The 26,698-nt window shown below is 42.0% G+C and overlaps 1 protein-coding gene across 1 annotated transcript in view; it reads left to right on the top strand.

Moving 5' to 3' along the window:
• The window catches only part of HMGA2 (high mobility group AT-hook 2), a 121,827-nt gene that overhangs the window by 61,999 nt on the left and 33,130 nt on the right, over positions 1-26,698 (top strand). Inside the window, exon 5 of the mRNA XM_053944157.1 lies at positions 25,419-25,451. Coding sequence (XP_053800132.1) covers positions 25,419-25,451 — 33 coding nt within the window. The remainder of the gene's footprint in view (positions 1-25,418; positions 25,452-26,698) is intronic.

Below are 26,698 nucleotides of genomic sequence, written 5' to 3'. Positions count from 1 at the left end.
TAAACAAAACAGAGTAACATTACTGGAGGGATCACAAAGCTGCTCTTGTAGGGCAATGTGGTTCTTTCTCACTCTGTTCTCTGTTCCACTCTGTTCCCCAGTTTCTTTTCATTTTTTTCCTTATCATTTCCTTGCTTTTATGAACATGCATTCTTTTTTTTTTTCTCTGGGACCATATTTAGTGGCAGATCTTCCCAGGTCTCTTTGCCTCAGGACTCAGTGGGCTAGCTCGATGCCTGTGCTTGGCCCCAGGAGGTACAATAAACCCGTACAAACAGCCAGCTTTAGCAGCTTGGTGTTTTCTCTGAGGGTCTTGTACACCATCAGAGCAGAGACATCCATAGATCCTAAATCCCATCTTCACTCCTGTGGGTTTTATTCCTATTAATGGGTTTCACTTCCATCAATGAATGACCAGTGTTCAAATGAGTGGAGGGAAAACAAGTTGCAGAAGGACTCACTTTTGTATTAAAATAAAAGCCAAAGTTGCCTCTGCTTTTGAAGTCCATTTGTAATGGTGATTTTATAGTCTTTTAGACAACATATGTGCAGGTTGTCACTTTTAAAATGTGCTGTACTGTCCTAGAAATGGATATGTTGTAAAAAGCAGTGTACACAGAGGTGATACAACAGCTCATAAAAAATAAGCTCAGCAACCAAAAATAAAGCAGAACTGCATCTTTGTTTTGAAGCTGTTTCTGCTCTTCTTTGTGGGGTGATGGGACCCAGTAAAATCTAAACAATACACTGCTCTTTCTACCACCGCTCCTTTCACTGAAATATCTCACATGCCATCTGATGAAGCATCACACTTGGGTTTGGGTAAGCTCCTCTTGAGAAAATAAAAATTGCAAGAATTTTCTTTAAAAAACACTTTCATTCATTTTAAATTTCTGAGTTTGAAAAATGCTGCATTTCCAGTTGTCAGTTTTAAACAAAGTAATTTTCACATTCACCACTTAACTTGTTAAATCATCTATATTTAAAGCTGGTAATGAATTGAGTGAACAAAACAGCTGGTTTTCTTTCAGAATTTACTGAAGTTGCCCAATCTGTTTTCAGATTTTTTTTTTTTTCTGAAATCTTCTTCCCTAAAAGAGGGAGGAATTAAACTGAAGGGAAATGACCACATTTTCTTTCATGTGCTGCACATAACTTCTCACACTTATATCCTGCTGAACAGCACTGCGTTTGTGAAGTGTTGGCAGGGAAAATTTGGATGTACTGTGAGTGTGTGAGAGAGCTTCTTAGACTTAGGTCAGCAGGCTACATGTGAAGGCATTGCAGTCAGTAACTCCTCTTTTTGGTACTCTGGAGACCCTCCTGTGTTTTTCAGATAAGAGCCTTAACCTTAAGCACCTGAGGGGATTGCTTAGGTTGAAGGAAACATAAGATATTTGCTGTAATTTGGCCTAGTTGTAGCTCATGTGAGGAAATCTCCCTAAATCTTCCTTTGTTCCTCCCTCAGTCCATCTGGTTATCCATGGACCCATCTCCTTGCAAAACTATCAGGGAAGGCAGGGCTTTTCTGATGTACTTGGGAGACAAGAAAGGCTGCTGAGCTGACAGTCCCTGGAATGGAAAGCCCCCGTAGATTCAGCTGACAGCTCTGAAGGTAGAATAAAGGTGAATGAGAGTATGAGGTTGCATCTTTGGCAGATTAAGGGAAAAACAGGCTGAGAATGACTATGGTGCTGTGTAAGCTAACCAGGCTGGGTAGCCTGGACACTTGGTGGGTCACCTGCCCTGGTCATGCCACAGCCAGGACCTGTTGGGTGTGTTTCACTATCTTCCAAGAGCTGTGTTTCCAAGGGCACCACTCCTGTTGGTGTGCACTTGTGAAAGTTTGGCAGCAACAGAGAGTTGGGAACTGAAGGCACTGGTTTGACAAAAATTCAGTCTCCTCGACTGTAAGGAGACAGAAGATACAAATGACCTCAAGGCCCCGGAGCCCCTCAGCTCTTCCATATCAACTTCCAAACCTGAAGTGCACGATGTTTTATTAGCAGTTGCTATAACTATGAACACTCACTTGGCACCAGTCACTGTGGTGTCCAAGGACCCTCGTGCATTTTAGTGAATTAATTAAACATATTACAGCATTTAATGCCCACGGTGGGAGATTCATCTGCGGGCCATGGGAACTCAGAGTTGCATGGTTTGAGTGGGACACACAATTAAAGGACGCATAGTCATAATTCCAGTTGAGCACTGACAACTTTATTTTGTATTTGTTCTCTTTTTAAATTCACCTTCCAAAACACTCATTGCCAAAAATACCATAGGGATAATGAAATAATGTGAAAGTAACGTTCTGTTCAAAATTACATGTTTCATACCTCCTGAGAATAACTTGAATGGTATAGCAATTAGAGCTACCTTTAAATAATGGAGTCTTTTTTCTCAAAGTCTATTGGTAAAAATTAGCTTTGCTGTCCTCAAAGAACTAGTGCTATAAAATGCCAATCATGGTTTAATTGTGATTTGGTATGTTAATTCCGTGTGACAGTCTAAAGGTCTTTGAAGTCTACTTCTTGATTGTGTCTAATAATCTGGGGGTTTTATAGTGTAGAAGTTTAAGAAATAGGCCTTCAGCTAAACTGATGCAGGAGAATATAGTTGTGAGGTCACAGTTAACAGTGATTGAAGGTGAAGTCCTTCTAGTGTTCACTTGAAGATTAGAGTCGTGAAAGGGTTACTCCAGAGGTCAGTTTTCAACAACAAGCTCACATTTTCCGCAGATCTATTTTCTATGTATTTGACCAAGAAAGGGTAAAAGTAAGTCTTCAAAAACTGTGGTGACTCAAGTAAAATGCTTCCTTCCTATCAAATATAGGAAATTCTGACATGAGGAGGGGGAAGGCTGTGCCTTCTTGGGCCAGTTGGCCTCTTTGAGCTCACTGAAAAAAGGTAATGGACCTTTGTCTCTGCCGGGTGGAGTGAACTAGCAGATAAAGGTGTGCTGAAGGTCTTCTCCATAGAAAAACTCTTGAGTGGTCTGATTCCTCCAGGTGAAAAAAAACTTGAAGGAGAATATGTGCTCTGTGTGGGAGGTGAGATTTACACTGAGGGAAAACCTGGTGTTATAGAAAGAGCACCATGACAGTTGTCTCCTTAGATCTCAGTGATGCTAAAGGATTGAGTTCTTCTTCAAGGGAGGAACAGATGACAGCATACATAAGGGCTTGTTTTGGACTTCATTCCAAGTTAAGAAAACAAAAGACATGCAACACTTATTTCCCTCCACAAAGGTGTCCCTTACTGCTCATTTCTTCCTTCCTGCCCACAGCTGCTGCACAGCTGGGCCGTGAGCTGCCCTGTCCCACCATTGCTGTGAGTTTACAGAACCACCTTTCCTTTTCCTCTTGGTTGCAGAGGTGTAGTTCATGAGCAATACCAATTGAAAGTGAAGAGATGTTCTCCTGAGGGTGTTCTCTCTGTGTTACACACAGAGACATGATTACAACTATAGCAAAATTTGAGATGCACTGGTGTGGGTTTCAGCTTGGTTAAAAGTTTACTAGAACTGGTTTGGAATTTCTGGAGTTTTTTGTTTGTTTTTTCTTCCAGAAATACTAAATTGTTGAATCAAAAATTCCTAAGATGAAAGATCCATTTCAAGAAATTTCCCATCTCGGTTAAAACCAACGAAATGAGAAATTCCAGTTGACTTATTGAATTGCTGTGGTTTTTCTCATGAACCCTTTATGTTTTACTTTTAAAGGACTTCTACTGAACTTTCCTTCCTCGGTCTTTGAAATAGCAGCTGCTGCATCAAGCAACTTCCACTTCTCTGATCCTTAGCCTGACAATTGTCAGATTGCAATGCAAATTCACTCCAGTTTCATGTCAGCTGCACATCCTCTATCTGGGTTATTCTGGAGGAACCAGAGCTGGACCTGGAAAGCTCTTTGAAATCATTGTAGTCTCTTAACTTCAGGAATTGTCTTTTCAGCCCCAGCTGCTTGGCAGGCAAGCCAGTGTGGTGGCCAGAAAAGAGCCATGGTATTATTAATATCATGGTGACTGTTGTAGACGTACCTTACGCAAAAATCATGCAACTTGTCAAGTCCATTTCAGTGTTTAGAAGGAAACACCGTCTGAATAGCTCTCACAAAGCAAGGAAAAATACTCTTCTTGTGCTAACTTCTGCACAAGATCTTCCAGAAAGATAGTACAGCTTCTTGTAAAGAGTTAAAACAACCTCATAAAACTGACAGGAGGTTCATTCTTCACCTTCTGCTAGAATACCAAAATTTGGCTCTTCACCCTTTATGTTTTGAGTTCCCATGTTCACATGAGGTATACATGAAGAATGAAGGCAATTGATCATGGGAACAACTTGCTTAGGGGATGTGGTGAATTCTTCAAGACTTGCAGTCTTTAAATCAGAGTTGAATGTTTTTCTAAAAGATATACAATATTTCGACCTGAAATTATGATGTTGATGCAAGAATTGCTGGGCAAAGCTCTGTGACTTGTGCTGTGGAAAAGGTCAGAGTAGGTAATGGCAATGGTACTTTCTGGTCTTACTGGTGTCTGGTGGATGTGTTTGGGGATTTATTAATCACTATGACATGTATGCTGCCTCAGTTCAGTATTTTATTCAGTTTGATGTTACCATTGTTACCAAAAATCAGGAAAAATAAAAAACTCCTTAACGCCAATGTAGTATTAAGAATCAGGCCAGAGGCACCTGGCAGCACCATGAAGACTGTTCACATTGCTGTAGCAGCAAAAATTACCTAAAAGCAAAGCTTCTTCCTATCCAGAGCTGTGTGCCGGCAAGAACTGATTGCCTGGGTACAGAGCACGTGAGGTCAGTGGAGGAAAGAGACCAAGTCATCCTAACTGGCCTTTGCTGGTGGAAGGCCTGCATAGTTAAGCTGTAGGAAGATGTCCCCACTGAGCTTCAGCTGTGCTGGTGGAAGAGGTCACTGCCCTGGCTGCTTGTTACAGCCTCGCAGAGGTTACTGACCTTGCCCAGCTGCAGCCAGGGGCTGTCTGTGAGCGCTTTCTAATCTGCTCCAAGCAAAATCAGCAGATTAGTTCAGTCAGTGTAAATGGATGATTGGAGGGGGTCTGGCCAATTCTGTCCAAAGTGGTGGGAGGACGTTCCACAACGCACCATGCTGGTGGCAGAGCGCTGAGAGTGGCAGCTCTCACATTCTCATCTGGAAGCAGTGCTGTCCTGCCAGGAAAGGATGCATGTCCTCAGATTCAAAGCTGGCTCTCACTTTCCACTACTCACTTCCCACCTTGGAGACTGTCTCATCAGGAACAGTTGATTAGGCTTCTCTAATTCCATACCTATAGTGTGAGGTCTTTTGTTGCCATATTTGCTCATACTTGGTCCCTACCTGAATTCCACTGTAATTGCCTTGAATGCATCGCTACCATATCAAGCCCGGGTTACAGGCACATCCTTTTGAGAAAGATTTGTTTTATTTACTCGTCTAGGAAACAGAAGTTCACATCCTGTGAGCTGTACTACCCTTGTTTTCCTGCTCATTTCTGGTATTACTCTGCCACTACTGCAAAAATCTGTTTAAGTTTGTGAGCTCCTGGCAAGCAGTAGTTGCATTATCAGCTCTATCAAGTTATCAGTGAACCTATAAGGCGGTGTCTTGCCACGAACCCCTATGCCTTGCAGCCTCAGTGTTTGCAATCAGCACAGATGAAAGAGATTGCTGTGGCTGGCATCAGTACAGACTTGTGCCAAGACCGGCCTCATTTAGTGCAAGTTTATTACCTGTGGAATTTAAAAAGGATGTTCAGTGTAGCGTGTCCGACAGGCAGGAAGCAAACTAAGACTTGATTTTTAACTCTGGTTAATATCCAAGTATTTTGTTTTACAGGAACTGCTAATTTTTGTTTAATCTTTTCAACAGCTACTGAGCCAAAGACAGCTGTAGTCAATTTCAGTAAAGAGGCTGAGGTCTTGTGTAGCCAGCAGGGATATTCTAGGTTTAAAGGAGTGTAATCTGGTCAAATGAAGAGGCAATCTGGTCTAGCATTGGTAGTTTCTGTTGATTTGAAGAAGATGCATCAGTTTATAAATCATGCCATTGTATGGGAGGAATTTGAGGATGGCAGCCTTCGAGAACTGACAGCAGGTAGTCCACACTGGTTTAATTTTATTCTGAGTATGATGTTAGTTGGCATGTGATGAGATCGGAGTTTCTATTAGATGTTAGCTGAATTTATTACCCCTGCTGCTATCCTTTCGGTAGAAGTTCTGTCAATGTTTCTATTATAAACTTTGTTTATCAGCAATAACTCAGCCATAAATATTCTCTCTAGATTGAAATGTAGTGAGCAAGTTCTCAGCTGAGACCCAAGAACATTTCTCTTTTCCCTAAATTTTGAAGGAAATTGTTCTGGCTGTGGTTTTGTTAGAATAAGATAAAAGGATTTGGGGCATATTTTACATTTCTTTCACTAAAACACAAGCAAACATTCTATGGGCAATCATATTCTTTACTGTTTTTTATATAACAAAAGTAAGGAAACAGACAGTAAAAAGATTTTGTGTACAGTTTAACTAGCTATGCACATGTGAAAATATGGCATAATTCCCCATCTCCTCAGCAGAGGGATTCTGTTTTACAGTTGGCAAGGACAGTATAGGGATTGTTACTGCCCTGGTTTCAGCTTGGATGCAGTTAATTTTCTTCCTAGTAACTGGTACAGTGCTGTCTTTTTCAATTTAGTATGAGAATAATGTTGATAACACACTAGTGTTCTAGCTGTTTCTGAGCAGTGCCTACTTTAAGTCAAGGACTTTTCAGCTGTCCATGCTCTGCCAGTGAGGATGTGCCAAGAAGCCAGAGGGAGCATGGCCAGGACAGCTGACCTGAACTGGTCAAAGGGATATTCCATACCACAGAACATCCTGTTCAGTATATAAGGTGGGGGGAATTTGGACAAGCAGGGCTGATCACTGCTGGGGGACTGGCTGGGCACTGGTCAGTGGATGGTGAGAAATTGCATTGTGCATCACTTGTCTTTTTGGTGGAGGTTTATTTCTCTCTTTCTGTTGTCCCCCTTCTCATTGCAATTATTATTATAAAATTATTGTTACTGTTATTGATTATATTGTTGTTGTTATTATTCTCTGCCTATCGCAACCCATGGGGTTTTACCGTCTTTCTCATTCTCCTTCCCATTCCACTGGGATTAGGGTGTGTGAGGGAGTGGCAGTATGGTACTTATTTTCTGACAGGTTAAACCACAAGTTACACTCTGCAAGTAACATGTAGGCATCTCCTTATTAAAAAAAAAAAAAAAAAAAAAAAAGTACAATACATTTTTAGATCATGGATTCACAAATCTAATGTCCTGTGTATAGTAGTCCACACCAGAAAGGGATGCAAACATTCTCCTAATACATAGTCATTAACACAGGAAGCCTGCAAATGAAGATTCAGTCTGGTTTATGGGCTGTCAGATGCCTTGAAAAACAAGGATGAACATGTCAAATCTACTTTTTTGTTTCTCTCCACTCTCCTTTAGTTTCTATAGCTACTTTGGATAATTTGATGCAGCATTTGGGGGCTGCAGTGGTGACATGGTCTAAACCCTGGAACACAGCAATATACTGGTGCCGAGACTATCTGTGAACAAACAAATCTGATGGTTTAATATGAGGTAACCTCCTCTTTGCTTAGGTGATAAGAAGATAAAAGCAGGATTGTCAGGGGTCCAAGTCAGTGAAGTGTCCATCCATGGACCTGCAGGCCATGTTGAAAGCCAAAATGTGTAGGGATTGAGAAGGATGCAGGTTTCAGGAGTGGAAGCACAGAGAGTTGAGTTGTTACAGCAGAGTATGAAACTTGGTTAACTTCTGGCAAGGAATATTTCTGTTGAAATATTCTCATCAAAAAATAGGGTTTCAGGTGAAAATTAAATTTTGAGCTGAAACTACTTGGTCACTTCAGAAGATATTTTCTTCATGGAAAAACCCAAAATATAACACTTTATAGTTCATGCTGGGCTAACATATTGATAATCAGTTTTCCTATGAAAAGGTAACGTTACCTCTCCTTCAGTGAAAAGAAGTGTCTGTGGGAAGTGTGTGTGGAGCAAGGGGAGGAGACAGAGGTGTATGTGCATTTTTCAGCTTGATTGAACTGCCCAAGACCTGAACCAAATCCAAATTGTTCAGTGGTGTACTGAGATACAGAGTGCTAACCTGCTCACAAGTTTGAGACAGAGGGCAGGAAGGAGGTACTCACAGAGATACCACACTCATGTGAACCTTGCAGGCCAACTGTGAACTGGTGTAAATTGGTCTAGCTCCAGTGACCTGGAGCTATGCTAAGTATGCATTAGGGGTTGGTATGCATTCAAGCATGTCTTGCTTTGTTTCATTCATTCAGAATGAATTCATTCAGAATTCATTCAGAAATTGTGCCAATATCCAAAACATGACATGAGCATATGTGTTAGAATTTAAAAATATAAATCTGGCTGATTTAAAATTTGCTGGGTTTTTTTTTTCTTTGTGTTAGTTATTTATGACACTGGAAAGTACAAATTAGCATGGATCCCAAGGAAGTGTTTGATCTAAAATAAGGAAAATTCATTTAAAGGGTTAGAGTTGTTTCAGGGGCTGATTGTTATTTATTTTATTAAGCACATAAGGGTTGTTTGGATTTGTGTTCTGCCTATAATTCCTATGTTTGGAGAAGAGCTGGTGGGAAAATGGTACCAGCAATTTATGAAAGGTGATACTGTGTCAACAGATAGGCAATGGGTTAGGACATGTGACAGTAATCTTCCATGGCATTCAGAGCATTCAGACCATATGCTTTAAAACATCAGCAAAATACAATGTCAGAACCACTTCCTCTCCATGCCCTGCTCCCCAGGACCACAGTGGGGAGGCACCAGGGAGTGGAGCTGGGGGGCTGCTTTGTAGTCCTCAGCACTAGGGTGCTCTCTAGAAAGGAAATGGCCTTGAGGAGGGTGGAGGGGAACTGTGGGGCCTTCTCCCAAATGAATGAATCAATGAAATTCAAAGATGTGAGTAGGTGAATGGACAGGGCAGCAGCCGTGTGACATTAGCAGGACCTGGTGGACTGCCGTGAGGTTTGCTCATTAATATTTAGTGCCTGCTTTTTGGAGGGTTTTCTGCAGTGAACTCATGGGGGGAAAAATGGTAGAAGCACTGCCTATTGTTTCTACTCCTGCTTTTCTGCACTGTCCTGGTTTTCATCTATAGGTTGTAAGAGCCTTTTAGAAACACTGCATGTCTTAGTGTATATAGTTTGCAGGGGGAATAACTGCTAAAGAATGTTAGAGAAATCTTTTTGTCTTTGGAGGCTAGCATTAGATTATTTTTCGACTTACTAAAGCTCATTGTCAAGCCATCCCATTTCTGCCTGCTGCTTTTGCTCAGTGAACACAGGGGTTGCAAGCACAAACTCAAGTCACAAAATTCAAGAGAATAATTTGATATCCCCAACAACATACGGCTTGGAGGATCATGGGAATCCTCCTTTGTACCTCTTAGGCTCAGTCTGGAAAAGGGAAAGTTGAGACAGGAGGAAGCACCTCAAATCACAAATAAACTGTTCTATCCATTTGAAGGTAATTGGCCAAAACCTGGTATTTTTACTCAGGCAGAACTCTCACTGAAGTTGTTAGCCAGTTTGTCTGAGGAAGGGCAGAAGGTCTTGCTCTGGTGTTATGTATTAGGACCAGCATTTCTGAACCACCCACTGGTAGTTCTCATCTGCCCAAAAAACAGACTTCTTGGGAAGGGAGCAACAGTGGAGTCCTGTGTAGAGACTATAAAATGGTCTACATTCTGCATTAATATTGATTTTGCAATCATAAAAGGAACATAAATGTTTTAAAATTAAACATTTTTCTGTTTAAATATTAAACATTGAGATTTCTCTTCTTCTGATTTTTAAATAAGCCCTGCAAACTAGTCAGCTAGTTTGCAGTCATTTCTTGCCATCTCTTCTGGCAGCTTTTTAGTAGCACAAAAGCTACTAAAAGCTTTTAGTAGCACTAAAAGCTTCCAGGCAGGAGAGGATAGCAAATAACTAATTGTATTCACAAGGGTTATTTTCAAATGTGCGTCACTGTTCATTCCTGTTGAGAGGTGTTCCTCACCTTTTGAACTTTCTAACTGGCAGCCCAGGTCATTCAAAGTGTCACGCAGATTGATATTTCTAAGTTCAGCACAGCACAGAGGGGAGTAACCCACTGAGGCCTCCTTGAAAGTTCAGTGACAGCTTCCTTAATTGAATAAGAGGTGACTCCGTGTTTTATAAGCATCTCTCAACACAGTCATAAGTTTTATCAGTACGAAGTTTTAAGAGACAGCCCTTGTACAAACAACCTCTGAGTCAGTGCCAGCTCACAGCTCACTTCTGCCATCAAGACCTCGCCATTGACACTGACTGCTGAATCCAAATACATGGGCAGGACTCCCTGGGAGGGGGGACTTCTCAGCTGGCTTATATCTGGAAAAGGAAATGGTGACTGTATGCCTCTTTACATTTTTGTCTTATTGGGCAAGAGAAGCAAACCAAACTCAGGCAAGTTTGGAAAACTTTAGAGCTGCTTGTGCCAGTGCCACATTGGCAGCTTGGACCTGCTGGGTAGCGGCAGCTTTCAGTCTTGCCCCTGCACCGTGGCAGAGGAGCCTGGATTGCCCCTGGCGCTGTGCAACACCAAGCTCCCCAGCAGCAGGACAGCTTTGCCGTGACAGTGCAGCTCCCCAGCATGAGTAGGGCTGGTCAGCTGACGCAGGGAAGCTGGTAGTGAGTGCAGTCCTATCTACTCTGCGCCTCATCTGTGTCCTTCTGTTCAACCAGCCAAAAAGAAAATTTCCTTTCAACCAGCCAGTAATACTCGCTGCCCTCCCTCAGCAGTCTCCAGCACTGCTGCTTGAAATAGAGGTATGTCATGAAACACTCATAATACGAAAAAATTGCTTCAAGGCATTCCTCCTAGAAGTGAATTCTCTGCGATATATTTGGTCAGCCAGGAAGAAGCGAACTGTGCAAGAAAGTTCCCACAGTCACGCTTCCTCCTGAACCCTGGAGCAGGATTTGGACAGACCTCCACAAAGAAAGTCATTTTTAGGGATATTTCTGCAGTTGCCTCTTGCTCACTGTTAGGTGTTTCTGCATGGTGGGGCTGTCACCTTGGGAGAAGTGATGGGCAGTTAGAATAAGGCTCTGTCACCGACATTTCAAGCAGCACATGCTTCCTGACACGTGAGGGGATGTAACGTGCAGCCTCACCGCTCACTACCCCAGCTGTGGCTCCTCACAGCAGTTGCTGCTGTGCTCTGCCAGGCATGGCTCTTCCCTGCCAGTGTAAGCTTGGGAGGAGAAAACAAGACAGCCAAACATAAGTTTGATGTGGTGGGAAGAAGGCCACTAAAGCTGGATGTACTCCATATTGTGTAGAAGTGCGTCAGAAATGTGTAGGTTTGCAGCTTCCCTCTAACAGGTGTCTTCCTTGATGCCCAGCCTCGTGGCTATGCTGAGAATGCTAAGGGAATGCAGTTGCTGGGATTTGTCTTGGTGATCACCTCAAAATGCCTGTCTGGGAGAAAAAGTGCTGAAAGGCTGAAGATTTTGGGGGGGTACTTGCTACAGCTGTTGTAAATGTGGCACGGCTTGCAAGCATCTAACTAGGGGCCTTTCCTTCCCCTGCTGATGGTCCCAAAATACCACATTCTCACACCTAGTGAATAAAAGGGTAGATGGAAGACATCAAACTCCCTGCAGAAACCATCAAGGTTGCTCAAGCATCCTGTATTCCTTCAGAGGAATAAATCCTCTGCCTGCATCTACCACCCCATTCTTCAGTGCTGTTCATAGAGGAGGGAAAGATGCATTCAGGCAGCAGCCCCACTACAAAGGAGGGCTGGCAAAGCTGGGGTAGACTGATGGAACAGCTGAATTGCTCTCATATTCTAGAGGAGGTGACAAGATGCGCTGGCTGTGAGGCACACATCTTTCAGCAGTGAGTTGTCTTCTCACTCTTGATTCTTAATGACCATGAAAAGCTAGCGGGAGGCCAGCCAGGACACCCGTTCTCTCTCTTGCTTTTAGGGATCCAAAGACTTTGGGATAGTGAAATAAATGTTAGGTTGTCAGTCCAAAATAATAACACTTCACAAAGTGAAAATGCAAATTTCCTGCAGTATCCCTGAATAGCAGGTTGTGTTTCCTGGGGTATTGTTTTTTACCTGCAGGGGAATTGATATTATGAACTGACTGAGGAAAATTATTATGGTATCAAGCTCCAGCCATTAAAGTAAAACAATGAGAGCATAGTAAACTAAGTAAAGGAACAAGCAAAAGAAGGCTTGGATTTTGTATATTCATTGCTGGTTTTCTTTCCTAATGCTGTAGGCACTGAGTGTGGTTAAGATGCAGAAATACTCTTTTTACAGAAGAGGCGGCAGCAGAACAGAAATAGGAGAAAATGTTTAAATTCAATTGCTTTTAAGGGCATAAGCAAATAATATGTAATCATTCGTAGCATTAATATTATTAAAGAACTGAAAAACAGCTGGGTGTTGAATTAACCAATACTTCTATATGTCCAGCAAGCCAGACATTTACTCAAGCTTCTAACATGAGATCAGGAACAAGCATGCCTGTGTTTCTGCTAACTAGATTTTTCTTTGAAAATAGGACAATCTGTTACTGTCAGTCAAAACTCACAATTGGGTTTCTGATTTCATATAAAGGAGACAGTCTATTAGGTTTGCTGGTCTACACTTCATATAGTGTCATTTGTATCTCATTTGAGTGAAATCCATTTAAAACAATCTTGTGTATGTGATGTTGTTTCCTCGAGTATGTTCAAAACCAGCACCTACCTAAAGCAAAGACTGATAACTGATTTAAAATTGATTCTGAACATGCATTGCAGCATATTCCTACATTATATGTAACTTTATAGCTGAAAGACATATATACTGGCTCACACTGTAGAACCTCCAAGATTTATTTTCTTACTGCCACAGCCCTACACTCTCCTGCATGGAGCTACTCATGATACCAGCCCAATGGATTTCAGCTCAGTCCACTTCTCTGAGATTGTTCAAATAAATTTGAGATTTCTAGTTTTGTGCATCTGGTCTTGGTGGATTTTGTGTCAACTTCTTCAGTTTTTCTTGCTCGTAACTTATTCTTTGATTTCTCTGGAACGCTCCTGTGTGGATGTTCCTGCAGAACAGAAGCAGTGCACTGTTTTCTCTATACACCAGGGATGTGAATGGGGATGTATGTGTCCTCTGAGCTATCAGATTATATAGCCTGACTGAGAAGCAAAGTAAATATCCCCAGGGATCCCTAGCTTCTGTGCTGGGATGCTCTTCTATTTCTGATTCACTTAGAAAGAATGATTTTGCATGGTACTCAAGAAGGTACCTCAGCACTCCCAGGTATTACTGGCCAGTGCTACAAGTCACAGTGCAAAATTTTAAATGGCCTGTTTCCTAGGGGAGGGTAGGTTAATCTAAAGCTCCCCAGGCTGGATCTTCCCTACCAAAATTCTCAACAGTGCAAAATTATCCTGCATTCTTTTTTCTGAAGGCCCTTTTTACTATGCCTTACCTTCAAGGATGTGTAGGTTCTGCTCTTCATCAGACATCTGATCTGATTTCTGTCAGTTGGTCCAAGCACAGACATCATCATGTCATGGGATGAGCATGGATATGAAAGGTTTGTTATCATGTATTAAGTAATAGTTAGAGTTGAGCATAGAGCCCTTGGGAGCCTCTGTAAGGGACCATTCAACCAATCCCAGCCCAAGAGTTGGGCCCATCACACTTAGGAGTAAGGAGAGGGAGGACACGGATGCTTCTAAGAGCCATATGTAATTTCCTTATTGGGTGGGTTGCCCCTGAGGTACAGAATGTTTTTTAATAATATCCCAATGTGGAAATCCCGTGGGAGTTCTGGCTTTCTTGTCAGTCAGGAAGCTGTCTGAAACTGTGATGATGCATCTGGAAGACTCATGAAATCATCTGGTTTGGACTTGCAAACCAGTTTACAGTCAGCAAAACATTGTCTTTTCAATAGACAATAAATTAAAAAAAATAAATAAACCACCCAGTATTTGCTAAGTAAAATAGAGCTAGACTATATCACTTTCATGAGCTGCATATTTGCTTATCTATGAAAGAGAAAACTGCAATAGAGGACAATTCCATAGTGCAGGATGAGGATAATAATCACAAATTGCCAAGGGATGTGTCAGCAAGAACAGGCAGAAATTAAAGTGAAAAAATGTGGCTGAAAAGGCCACACATTTATTATGGAAAAGCATCTAAATTATTCCTAAAGACAGACGTTCCTGAGAGGTGATGAAAGGCAAAGTGGCATGGGCAACTCTTTATCCCATCACTGTCTCCCACCCTTTTTAAGTGCTTGTATAATAAACAATGAATATCCTGACTGTCCTGTTGCCAGTGCCTTTTTGCCTTCAGCCAAAAAGCTGAAGCAGACCCTCTCCTGCACAGATTGCTGTGCTGAGAGATGGCTGGAGCTCTTCAGGAAGAGCCCATCCTCCTGTGGATCCTTCTGTCATTGGTCTTGCAGCTGGGGTGGAATCCTCTCCTCTCCAGGGCAGTAGAGTCCCAGGGCCTTTGCATTTCTGTTGACCTCTTTTGTGATCTGAGAAGATGAAGCACTACCATAAAGCCTACAAAAATGCATCTGATCCTAAAATCTGAAAAACCCACTGGTACCTAAGAAGATTCTTTCAAACCAAACTTCCCAATTGCTCTCTTAAAAACACCACAAAACCCTCAAAATATGTCAGTAATGCACATGCTTTCAGAGCGTGGAAGAAGCCAAAAGTATGACAACAATACAGCCATCTAGTATTTCTGTTTTTCCTCTCAGTTCCTTGCACATAAATGGCAGTGCAGAGACCTTGTTCCCATTTGTGTGTAAGCAGAGAAGGTGGTATGTGTTTGGTCCCACTCTTTCTTGCCATCTCTCCTTGCCACCTTCATCCCATCCCTTTGCATCTTTCCCACTATGCAACCCAACCAAAACTTCCCAGCACTGTTTCCTACTAGCCAAAGATTTCCAGAAGCTCCTAGGTGTACGTATGATGGCACAAGCAATACTGTTGTTTCCTCACCCCTCCTCCAGTTGTTGTGCTTCCTTCACTGGTGGCCTCTTTGCTGGTGATGGAGATGGCCTGGGAGAGCAGTGGGCTCACAGCAACCTCTGGTGTCCATGGGGCTTGCCTTAAGGCACACTGTCATGTTCTCAAGGTCCTTCCTCAAGAGAAAGTCTTGCTTGTGATTGGGCAGTCACAGCCATGGAATATGGGGACACTTAGATGCCTGGGAGCAGCCTGCTGACTAGCAGCAGAAGGACCTTGCTCCACACCATCACCCTTACCTGTCAATATCTAGAGTATCAGAGTATCCTTGGCTAGAATGATCTTGCAGCTGCTGGTAAGTGATCTGGTGCTGATATAATACCTGATCTCACCAAGGTGGATTATGTTCAGTTGCAAAACAAGCTCCTGTCTACCCAGCACACCTAATTCCCAGAAAGGGTATGCCTCTCTGTGCCAACTACAGCAGCATTTGGAGGCCAACTCTCCTTCACCTTCTTTCATCCAACAACCTGCTTTCACCTCTGCTGCCAGGACCACCTAGCCACAGATACTACCAACAATTTTTGGCATGTCCCAGACCACAGAGGTTCAAAGCACATTAAAATGTAACTAATTGGAAGGTAGAAGCATTTAGCTCTTTCAGTAGACTCTGGAAATAAGGGCAGAATTTAGCCAAGGAGAGAATTTAGCAGTGCTTTTTGCAGCATGAAAAATTAGATTTTGTCACTTCAGCAGCAGAAGCAACAAATTACGGGAGAGTTTTCAGGAACTGAGAATCAATATTCATCAGTCCTATTCTCTGAAACGACCTGCATTTGCTAAAATATTCACAAGCCCTCCCTAGCAACCCTAACATGTAAAAGCAGGCTGCTTTCCAAGTGGCGGATGGAGCTCTGTGAGCAAGGAAACCACGTTAAGCTTTACAAGGGAGTGGGGCTGTAGTAGGGTGCTCCAGGCACTGCATTCTTGATGTGGTGTCAGGTTTCAGTACTATTATGAAAAAAACTGCAGGGGATTTGCATGCATACCTTACACACATACCTTTGATGTTCACATTGTTGGATCCAAGCAACAAATAGGATCTTTAGGTCACATGTAGCTTCCAAAAGGCTGTTAAATAACTATGGCTAGACAGTCAGGTAATTGTCCTGCAAACTTGCAGTCAAATTCTCTCCTAGATTGGGTTAAATTCAGAGTCTGTTCAGGGATGTAAATAGAACAACTCCAAAATTACACCAGGATTATAAAGAGCAGAATCTCTTTCTTCCTCCCTCTCTTCCTCTTTTTTCACTCTCTTTCAGACCAAGGGAAGCATATGTACTCAAACACTATTCATATTTCTGCTGCTGTTGAGAGGCTGACAGTAGGATATTGACATTAGGATAGATGTTGAGTTTGCAATCATTTAGTAAATGGGTTCTAGCTAGATTTAAAAAAAAGCTGTTCGCTACTGTCTTTTAAAATACATTCTAGTGTTGCATGGATTTCACAATGATGTAAGTGATGAAGTTGCTGTTAATGAGTAAAATCACACCAGAAATGCAATGGAATGGTGGGGATTTTTTCTGCTTTGCAAGACAGACCTAGGAATCATGCCTTTGGACATAATGAATGTAATTTCCATTTAAAAATAAGAATATGAACTGAGTTCAGTATTTAACATACCACACACCAGAATGATCCCAAAATATATCAAGCCAGGAAGTGGATTAATTGCAGCAACTCACCACCAAGCCTCTGGTATATTTCAAGTATGTGGAAAATGTATTTCTGTTTTGGACACTGACTTCTTTATGAAATTATGCCAGAATGTCAGCAGTTTGCTTGGACTCTGACAGACACTCTTAGTTGCCTCAGTGTCCTGGAGGCAATAATAATTATCAAATCTATTTGATAGACAGACAGCTATCAGACATCTCTATATCCCAGACATATAAAAACATCCCCAGCCAGCCATGTGACTAGCAATGGATCTGCTCAGACAAAGAAGTTCAAGAGAAATGCCTCAGGCCAGAACCTCAGCTGCAGAAAATCAACCAGGCACAGGCGATTTGCCTTCCTTGCCCTATGTGCTTTTTCTTTGGAGGAAAACCCTGCCCAAGCCATCCGAGGGCAATGGGAGGTCAGGGAGGCAATGAGTTGAATGGGAAGGGAAGTTCCTGCAGGAGCTGAGGGCTGTGCCTGGGGTTGACCACATAAGTTCTGTACAAGTTGCTTTATATCCCTGAAGGACTAGAAATGGCTGTGTAAAAATGGCTGCCTAAAATCCCTCGTATCCTTACCCCAGTTTGGGCAGATGAGGGGCAGATAGCTCTTTCTACCAGTACCTAGTGCTGTCTCTGTGCTCAGTGAGCTGAACAGTGCCTGAACACAGACAGCCTCGAGCACTGCCCTACAGTTGTCTGTGCTGTGCAGTTGGGAGCTTGCTTTCCTTCACCATCTTGTCCTCTGCCATGTAACAGATGTGGTTAAGGAAGCAGCAAAACCCAGGACTCTTCTTCCTAGGCAGTCTGGAGGAAAGGTGATATAGATACAAGCCAGTCAGAGGTCCTGGATTGGATTGTTTTCTCCTGTTGCTGAAGTCTGAAGGTTTTCTAGGCTGATCACAGTCTGCTGTACCTGCCTTCCCACAGTGCCCACTCTGATGCTGTCCTGCTCTGGCTGAGATGTGTCTCACTAAAGCAAGAAGCGCAAATCTCTTGGGGTATGCAGCTAATGGAAGAGACATGCCACAGACTGCTACTGGGAAATACCCAAGGGAGGTCACAGACTGCTTGGCTCAAATCTCACAACTTTCAAGGTGGCTTGGAAGGCTGCCTTTCCAGAGTGGTGAAAGCGCCCGAGGGCCAGGGGAAGTGCATATTGTATTTTCATCAGTATTCTCCTTCTTGAGGACATGCACAGGTCCGGGCTGTGGCGTGGCCATTGCATCATCGCTGTGCTGGAGGTGTATAGCCAGGGACAGAGTTACCACCTGATACTGCTGAGACACTGCTGTAGTTCCAGGTCTGCCCAGCGGAGCAGTTTACCTTTTGTTTTCAATCACTGCCACTTCAGTTCTTTATCCATTCCTGTTTCTAGGCTTGGACCTGTTGTTAACAGGAGCTATCATAGGCCTGGAAATTAATTTGATTGTTTGTATCTAAGCCTACATCGTGGAAAATGGGTTGCATGTATTTCACATTATTAAATGACACAAGGACACTGTTACTGAATAAGTTGATGTCTTTGTGACCTTAAAATTGAGAAGAGTGAGTGAACATCAGAGGCCATAAAGGGAAGTGTTACCTGACAACAGTTACATTTTGAGCAAAACCACTGAAGTTCAGAGTTCACTTTCCCAACAGCTGTGGATTTTGCAGCAGGTTGGCTTGTTTGGGACTTCCCTATGCTATTTACTCTGCAACTTTACTGGAGATCAGTGCAAAGGTCAAGAGTTTTTGGGAGCTTCTGGCAGTCAGGTCCAGAGATGAGTCCACTGCTGACAGTCCTGCAGCTCTGATCAGCTCCATGCAGTGGTTCCAGTGGGAATGAATGACCTCTGCAGCAGAAAGCGCCCTGGGGTTTTGGTCCATGTGGCGGGAGGTGCCTGGGCAAGAAGAGAGAGAAGACTCTAAAACCAAAGTTGGAACCAGATTGTAATGTGATACAGTGCTTTCCACCTCTAGGTCATCAATTCAAATCTAGCCTGTTTGGCAGTGACCAAAAATCATTTCCACATGGGCCAAGAGAAACGCATGGTGAACACAGGAGTTGCTGTATCCAAACAGACAAGATAGTCTGGAGACAAACAGTTGCACAATAGTTATTTGTCTGGACAGGTCTGCAAGGTATAAAGCTGTTTCCGATCAGTTTATCCCTGAATAATGAGGGCTTGGTTTCTTTGCAAATAATGTATAATTTATTTCTGTCTACTAAAACACAAGGTTTTTTCTTTGCGCTATAGCTAAGAATGACAGAAACCTCCCCTCTGGCTTTCTCAATAGTCTGTCTCTGTAGGGAGTTATAAATAGATACATATGACGTTTGCCAGACAAAAGAGCCAGCTCGTGTTTCCTTAGGTGTATATCAAGGAAAACCTCAATGCTGAACTGTGTGCTAGAATTATTCTGAGACAGAAAATACTTCTTAATGTTTTAGCAGCAAAATGCACAGGGTGCCAAACTAAACTTAAGCAAAATGCATCAGGAAAGCTTATCAAGTGTGTGACAGATGATAATGAAGTAACAGAGAAACCCCACAGAGCAGCAGTGACTCTGAAGAAGAGCAGTCAGCAACAGCAGATACTTCTACAGACAAGCTGCATTGATTTTAGATGAGAACACAAGTTTAAACTTTGCTTATTGTATTGAAACAGATAGAAGACCCATTCAATGGATATTTCATAAGCTGCACTGCCCTTAATATTTTATGGAAATGTAACTAATACTGGCTGAAACGTTATAAAACTTAGGAGCATCTATGAAGAACACTGAACTAACTGCTACTGTGCTTTGAATTTTGATTATACCTTGATAAACTCACTGGAATATTGTTTTGCTTGAACTAACTGTTCAGCTAGCAAATGAATAAAAATGATGGGTTTTCCCTCCCTGTTCTAACCATTAAATTTGTCCTTGTTAAGATCTCTAATGGTGGGAGTAAGGTTGGGTCAAAGCAACTGAGAAATAATGGATTATATGCGCATAAAAGAAGACAGAATTGGATTTTTAAATACATTTCTTTCACCATTTTATTCCTCCCAGGATGTAAAACCATTCCAAATGAAGCAGCTTACAGATACTTCGTGGTGAAGGTAGCTTTCTGTAAACAAAATATATTAAATTCTAACCCTGATGAAGTCAGTTTCTTGACTTCCATTGGATATATACCTATGTAACTGTATATATGTGCCACTGCCTGAATTTTAAGGCTACCAAAAGAGTAATTTGTAGCAGTGTGCTTTGAATTTGCCAAATTAAATATAAATTTTTTATGCCAGTAAAATAACTATTGAAAGTCACTTTGTGCACTTGGGAAACTTTGGAAAAATCCAATGACGAGGTCATTTAAATGTCTATCAAACAAGAACAAATCCAAAATGCAGCAGTATTTCTTTTGATGCTCTCTGCTCTCTCCAACAAGTGGAATAGAAATACTCTTTATCATCGACTAACTGGTGCAGTTTCTGACATGTTGCATACTTTTCCAGCATCAGTCAGGGAAGGTCAGTTTAAAAGCTAGTAAATATTTTTGCAATTATTTGACTTTGTATTAAAAACTCAGAGGAGTGCCAAGTAGGATAGAAAATAAAGAAGAGTTTCACAGATTTTGCCAGAATTCTCCACAGATTACTATTAGCCTCATTTATGAGACTGCACAGAGAACTGTGAAATCTCCTTTGAACTCTAAGGGCCAGATGGTTTTGCTGTTAGATTCTAATGACCCACAGCAGTGTGCATACACAGGCACTACGGTTGCCAGTTGACTGCAAACATGTGATGGAGGCAGGAGAATTCATGACCTGTACTTCCAAAACACAAGTCCCCTCACTGCTGATGGGATAAAAAAACAGTTCTGCTACTGCCTCAAAAGGGAGATTATTACTAAAGCAAGCCATGAGCATACCTGGACCTGAGGAGTGAATAGCGGGTGCATCGTCCCATACAATTCCAGGAAGATTTCTGCTGATGATCAGGAAGCTGCAAGTGGCTTTTGCTGGAAGGTGAGGGTTTCCTGGCAGGCTGTGGGGGCCACTGGTCCCAGCACTGTGTCATTCTGTGCTGGAAGAGGGAGAGAAAGGCTGTAGGGCAGAATGGTAGTTACTCTGCTGTCATATGGAACTGCCTGTAAGACATGATTTATTTTGGATTATATTGGTTTCAACTGGTATAATATGAACTTCCTGATTTTTCAAGGGTATGTAGACAAAAAGACCAAATATGGTTTTACTCATCGTTTAATTTAGAACTACAAGCTTTTGGATGACCTATGAAATTATTTTAATGATCTCTGCACAACAGTGAACTGTCAGCACTATAAATGTCATCCTAACTGGGTATTAGTTTCCATCATGACCATTGAGTCTCCCCAGCAGAGCTACCTCCATTCAAATATCTTATCTGTGTCAAGCTGTTGGAAAAAAAACAAAGAGTCACTGTTGCCAATAAGCATCAATAGACATCTTCATAATACTCAATTTGAAAAAGAAGACACGAACAGAAAATATAAGAGCACTGTGTGTGTGCAGCTTACCCTTGGAGCTGAAGGCACAGCAGTCAGGGGATGATTTGCATTCAAAGCAATGCTTTTATTTCTGATCATTAAAAATGTGTTCCAGCATTGCTCATACTAGTTGATATAGATTTACCCTTAACCTTCCATTTTCCTTCCTTCACTTCATAACACTAGGAAAAGTCACAGGTAAGAAGGACTTCTGTGAATGATAAGTGTGACAAATTGAATTTGATACAACTTTAGACTGCTAGTACAAGATGAATATGAACTCATCACATAAGGCTGCTCTTTTGTTCTCATATAGAAAGCAAAGAAATTGTTTGACCAGTATGAACTGTAAGCATACATGCATGATAATAACATAAAGTAAAGCAACAGAATGTGAAAATAAGAAAACAAAATGAGGGATGTGTGACAGAGTAGGAGTGGAAGAAGTGTAGAAGATAAACAATTGGGCTTTTAACGTTCAAAACTTACAGCAAAGATAAAACCATCAAAATCTTGTGTATTCCACTTTTCAGGCATTTTGTGGGGTTTTTCCTTTTCAAAGTTAGGAATATTATCCTCAAGTTTTAAATTATTATCTTTTGCCTTAGCTCACATACTCAATACTTTAAGCATGGCGAAAGAAATACTGCTGCATTTTGGATTTGTTCTTGTTTGATAGACATTCCAATGACCTCATCATTTGATTTTTTCCAGCATTGTCACTTATTCTTTCTGTCTCATACATATTTAAAAAAAAGATATCTAGCGTTAACTTGTACTTGCATATGATGTATAAATACCCTGAAGTTTGCTTTCAAGTGTATGGAACATCAGCTGATGTACACGCAGTGTACAATAGCTGTTTTTCAAACTTAGGATAAACATGAAATGTGAAAGTGCTGTGTTGCACGAATCTCCTCTTAAGATGGCTAACTTAAGTGACAGAGCCTCTGACAGAGTAGAAGTTCTACCATCTTACTCTGCAGGCTCCTAGCGTGGACAATACATAATAGTTCAGAGCTCTCCTTTCTTGCTTACAGCTTTATTTTGCCCCAGAGCACCTATTTAAAGTTTCTTGTCCATGGCTATCTTATAATTCCAATCTTTTCCATAACCAAGGCAGATTGTCTTTCATTCCAGATAATTGACCATGCAGATGCAACACTTGTGAATCAGAGGTGTCACTGTCAAAGCCTTGAAAAGATCTTTTAACGCAGTAAACATGAAGTTTAGCAAGTTGAAGCACTAGTATCTACAGTGTGTCAAAATGGTTCCAAAGGCATCACATCCACAACAGTTAAGGAAATTAAAGGGGTGCTTGGGAAATTTCTTGTTATTCGTGAGCACCTCAGTTCTTCTGGTCAGGGTGATCTGAGTCAGTAGTCCTCACAGGACTGGACCTTACAGGATTTTTATGTCCAGCCACCTTTCCTATTCAGCCAGGCTGAAACATGAAAAGCAATGCCTTTGAAAATTGGCACTTGCAGTGATTCAGCTGCCACAAGCCAGAGCCCTCAAAGTGACGTGAGTGGGCACAGCTCCCAGCGTGTCAGTGGTGTGTGCCACTAATACTGGCTGAGGCACTGAGCCCTGCTCCTGGGCTTGCATAGCTAAGCCTCTTCCATTTAAGGCAGCAAGCATAACATATGCTGAACTCCAGATTCCAAGTCCAGTGGAAACCTAGCCGTCAGTAAGCAAGCACTGCCAAGGAGCTCTCGACATGAAGAACTACGATAGCAAAGGTCTTGAATGACTAAAATTCTTGAAAGCCTTGGTCAGTATCAGAGACAGTTTCCAACTGGGCAAAGTACAATATTTTCCCTCTGCTTTTTATGAATGGCTGGATAGGGTTGTGCTGGAGTCAGAGTTCCCTGTGGAAGCCATTCATAAAAATAGCAAAACAAAACAAGCACATGCAAAAAAAACTTTAAATGTCCAGTCCAAAGCCAGTGGGTGCCAGAGGCTGGGAAAACATGCTGGCAGCTCAAGCCCCAGCTATCACTGAATGTATTCAAGGGGCTTTTTGGTGGTCTGAAAAGTATGAACTGCTGTGTAGAAGGGCAGCTGGTAGAATTACTGTGACACATACTAGGCAGAAAGCCAGGGCTGGCCTTGTTTCAGACATTGTCTTTCCTCTCATTGAAGTGTCAGGACCTAATTCATGGAAAATATGGTGGGTTGGCAGCTCTTTCAGAAGATTTCATTGAGTTACAGTGAGTGAGAGTCACATGAACATAGAGTGCACGGCCAAAAATATATGGGGATTTCTGAGCTGGAGAAAACAGTCAGCCTCTAAAAATGTCTGTGGATTTCATGTGGTTTGGGAGTAGACACATGTACAGGTGTAATCAACAGGCAAAAAAAAAAAAGAAAATAAAGTGAAAATAAAAATTGAGAGATTACAGAAGAGCTCAATGAGTTCTATAATTATGAGAGATTCCTTTAAAACAAATCATTCCTTTGTCCAAGAGCAGCAAATGTCCATTAATGAGTTCAGGGCCTGCAGTCCACCTGGAGAAGGCATCAATAAAATGTGTTCCTTGATAATAGTTTCTCCATTGCAAAGGAATTTAATGGAAAAGGAAAGGGTCCACTATGAAGTTTAAAGACAGACCCAGTCATCAGATAGTTTTTCCCTCTCATATTTATTTGAGAGCAGAACTTGGAGACTGTTATATACAAAAATATAACAGCAGTAGGATTCCACTGAGTTAGAAAAAGACTGAAAATAAACAAAGCATCTCTTGTTAAAATGGGACACTTGTGGTGGGCAGCCAAATTTAATCAGTTGCATTTAATTTACATTTTCATTGATCCTTCCCACTGAAATATTGCTCTGAAAGGCCAGTTACACTAAACTGCTTATTCGGAAATATTCCAGTTATTTCCTACTACACTGTCATGAAAATTAGGTTTTTGGCTGTGCAGAGGGATGGCATGTTGGCTTCTGCCCAAGCAAGGCACTAAAATCATGTCTGGGATTAGGAAAAAGCAGGAAGGAAGGGCAGGAAGAAAATCATTGGGTGCAATTCAAAGACTTTAAAAACAGAATGTCCGGAGGAGTGAGGCAGGCAGCAACTTTGTCCCACTGAAGTAAGAAAAACCTTTTTGTCCTTTCTGTGTCGGGATTTCATCCTTTATCTGTGGTCTTACTGTTTGTTCCATGCTGCTCCTAGCACCCACAAGGGTCATCACATCATCTGGGCAGTGCTGGTGTATTTTAGGCACATCTGTATTTGTTCGTTAATCGGTACTCCTCCCGGCTGGGGATGAAGCACACTGGCGCCTTGGTGGGTCTCCTGACTCATGTGAGGACTGTGTTTCCCAGTCCTGGATGGGACCAGCCAGGAGAGAGACTTGCTGAGAATCCATGGTGGTGCCACCAGGTCCTGCATAGGCAGATGGACACACCCAACCTGGCCAGTGATGGGCATCCCCATAATCACACCAATAGGCTAACAAGGGTCAGCACAGCATCCCCTTCATGCAGGTGAAAGTGTCAAACCAGAACTCACAAGGGCTGGAACCACTGTCCATCCCAGTCTCCTTGGTTTTGGCAAGGGTGTCTTTGTTCAAGTGGGAAGCTGTGGCTCAGGAATGAGGTTATGTGTCCTTCACCTCTCTGCCTGAGCTTTCACCCTGCTTGTGATGGATAGGGAGGGCTTCCCCACAGCAGGACACTCCACTCACAGCTGAGAATGTTGTAAGAGAGCAGCAGCAGTGGAGACAACAAAATCTAGTTATAAAATCAGGTCTCTCTCGTGGTCTGATAAGTTAAGGCAGCAGTCTCACAGAAGATCTGAAAGGTGGAACATACTAAATTAGATTTCACCTTGGTTTTAATTGTACAAACTTAACATACTCCTCTTCATCCACAGTAATATGAACTACTTCAGAGCAAAGTTGTAGATTGGTATAGGAGAGGCTGAGTGTGAGAGCTGGGTATGTTCATCTCTCCATTTCTGACTCTGGGCTTTTCCTGTGTTTTATTTCTATTGCTGAAAATATTTTTCCTAGCACTCATAAAATCACAGTTAAGTGCTCTCACTTAATTTTGTTTCTCACTGTGCCTTTGTTTTACTTTTCAGCCTCAACAAGTGGTTCAAAAGAAGCCTGCTCAGGTAAGAAAAACTAATTTAAATTATTTAGACTACTTTAAGTGAAATATTTTTTCAGTATTTCAACTGGCTTCTTTTACTGTAAGGAAAGAAGGGAAATGCATCAATCGTATGAGCTGGGGGACAGCTATGGCCTTGCTGGGCACAACCACCAGAACAAGTCATGTGGTGGCCCTTGGGAAAGAGAGGAAGAAGCAGGGGACAGTGCCTGCTCAGAATCGTCCTCCTTCTGCATTGCTCACCTTGCAGTGATAATGCAGACACACATGCACACCTCTGTGCTGTGAGTCCAGCATGTAGAACATACCCGCATGTGGATAGGTGGGAACTGCATTAGAGCAAGGAGGGACATATGCATGAAACTCATCTCTCTGCTTTTCTTTGTGTTGCATATAGGTAAAGCCTTATAAAATAAGGGCCTTTGTGAAATCCTGACTCAGGCCTGATACTTAGGCGAAGTAGAAGGGAGCTATGGGAGAGTGACTCAGCAGGAATAGGGGTAGAGAGATGTGAGAGACGTGCTGCGTGACAGCTACATGTCCATATCGTGGTGTATGGTGGTTGGTGGGCTTGGGCTTGTGCCTTAAAGCTGTGTAAACTAGTAACCAGCTAACTGCTTTAAAAGGCTTGGGTTTTGCAATAAAGCAGCTCTCCTTTGCACTGCCTGGGGACTCTGCATTGCTCTACGTCATCACACTAAAGGATTCTGTAAATCCACAAAATATTATAGGCTGAACTTGGTAACCAGACTGGATCCATCATAAAGACTAGCACATTGGAACTTTTTGTGTTGGGTAGTATTATTCTTTTTTAACACTTTGAAAAAAAAAATGCAAGCCACAACGTGTCATAAAACCAGTCAAAAACTGCAGTTACAGTCCACTTCATTTTCTTCTCCCAGCCTGCCCTGTGTTAAAAACCCCAAGAAACTAACTGTAACATTTCGTTATATGTGCACCAACAGAGAATAACCTCTGGGCATGGGAGCAAGTCCATGACTGCTCAGCAGAGTCCATGGGCTGTGCTGCTGTACCTCCATGTACATGAATGATAGCTGAGTCAAGAGCATAAAGGGTCAAGTGCTCTTCTGGAAAGAGGTCTGCTTTTAGAAAGGAATAATACTTCCATTCTTCAACCTTATCGTTCTAAGACATTATTATACAGTGTACATTGTCATAATATCAACTGCAATCTGAATTAAGAACTGTTGCATTCAAAACAGAAAACATCCTAGCTATGAGTTGAAGGGG

This window comes from Vidua chalybeata, chromosome 5 (assembly GCF_026979565.1).
Source record: "Vidua chalybeata isolate OUT-0048 chromosome 5, bVidCha1 merged haplotype, whole genome shotgun sequence".
NCBI classification, from domain to species: domain Eukaryota; kingdom Metazoa; phylum Chordata; class Aves; order Passeriformes; family Viduidae; genus Vidua; species Vidua chalybeata.
The sequence above is the reverse complement of the archived record's forward strand: the minus strand, read 5'-3'. Positions and strand labels throughout refer to the sequence as shown.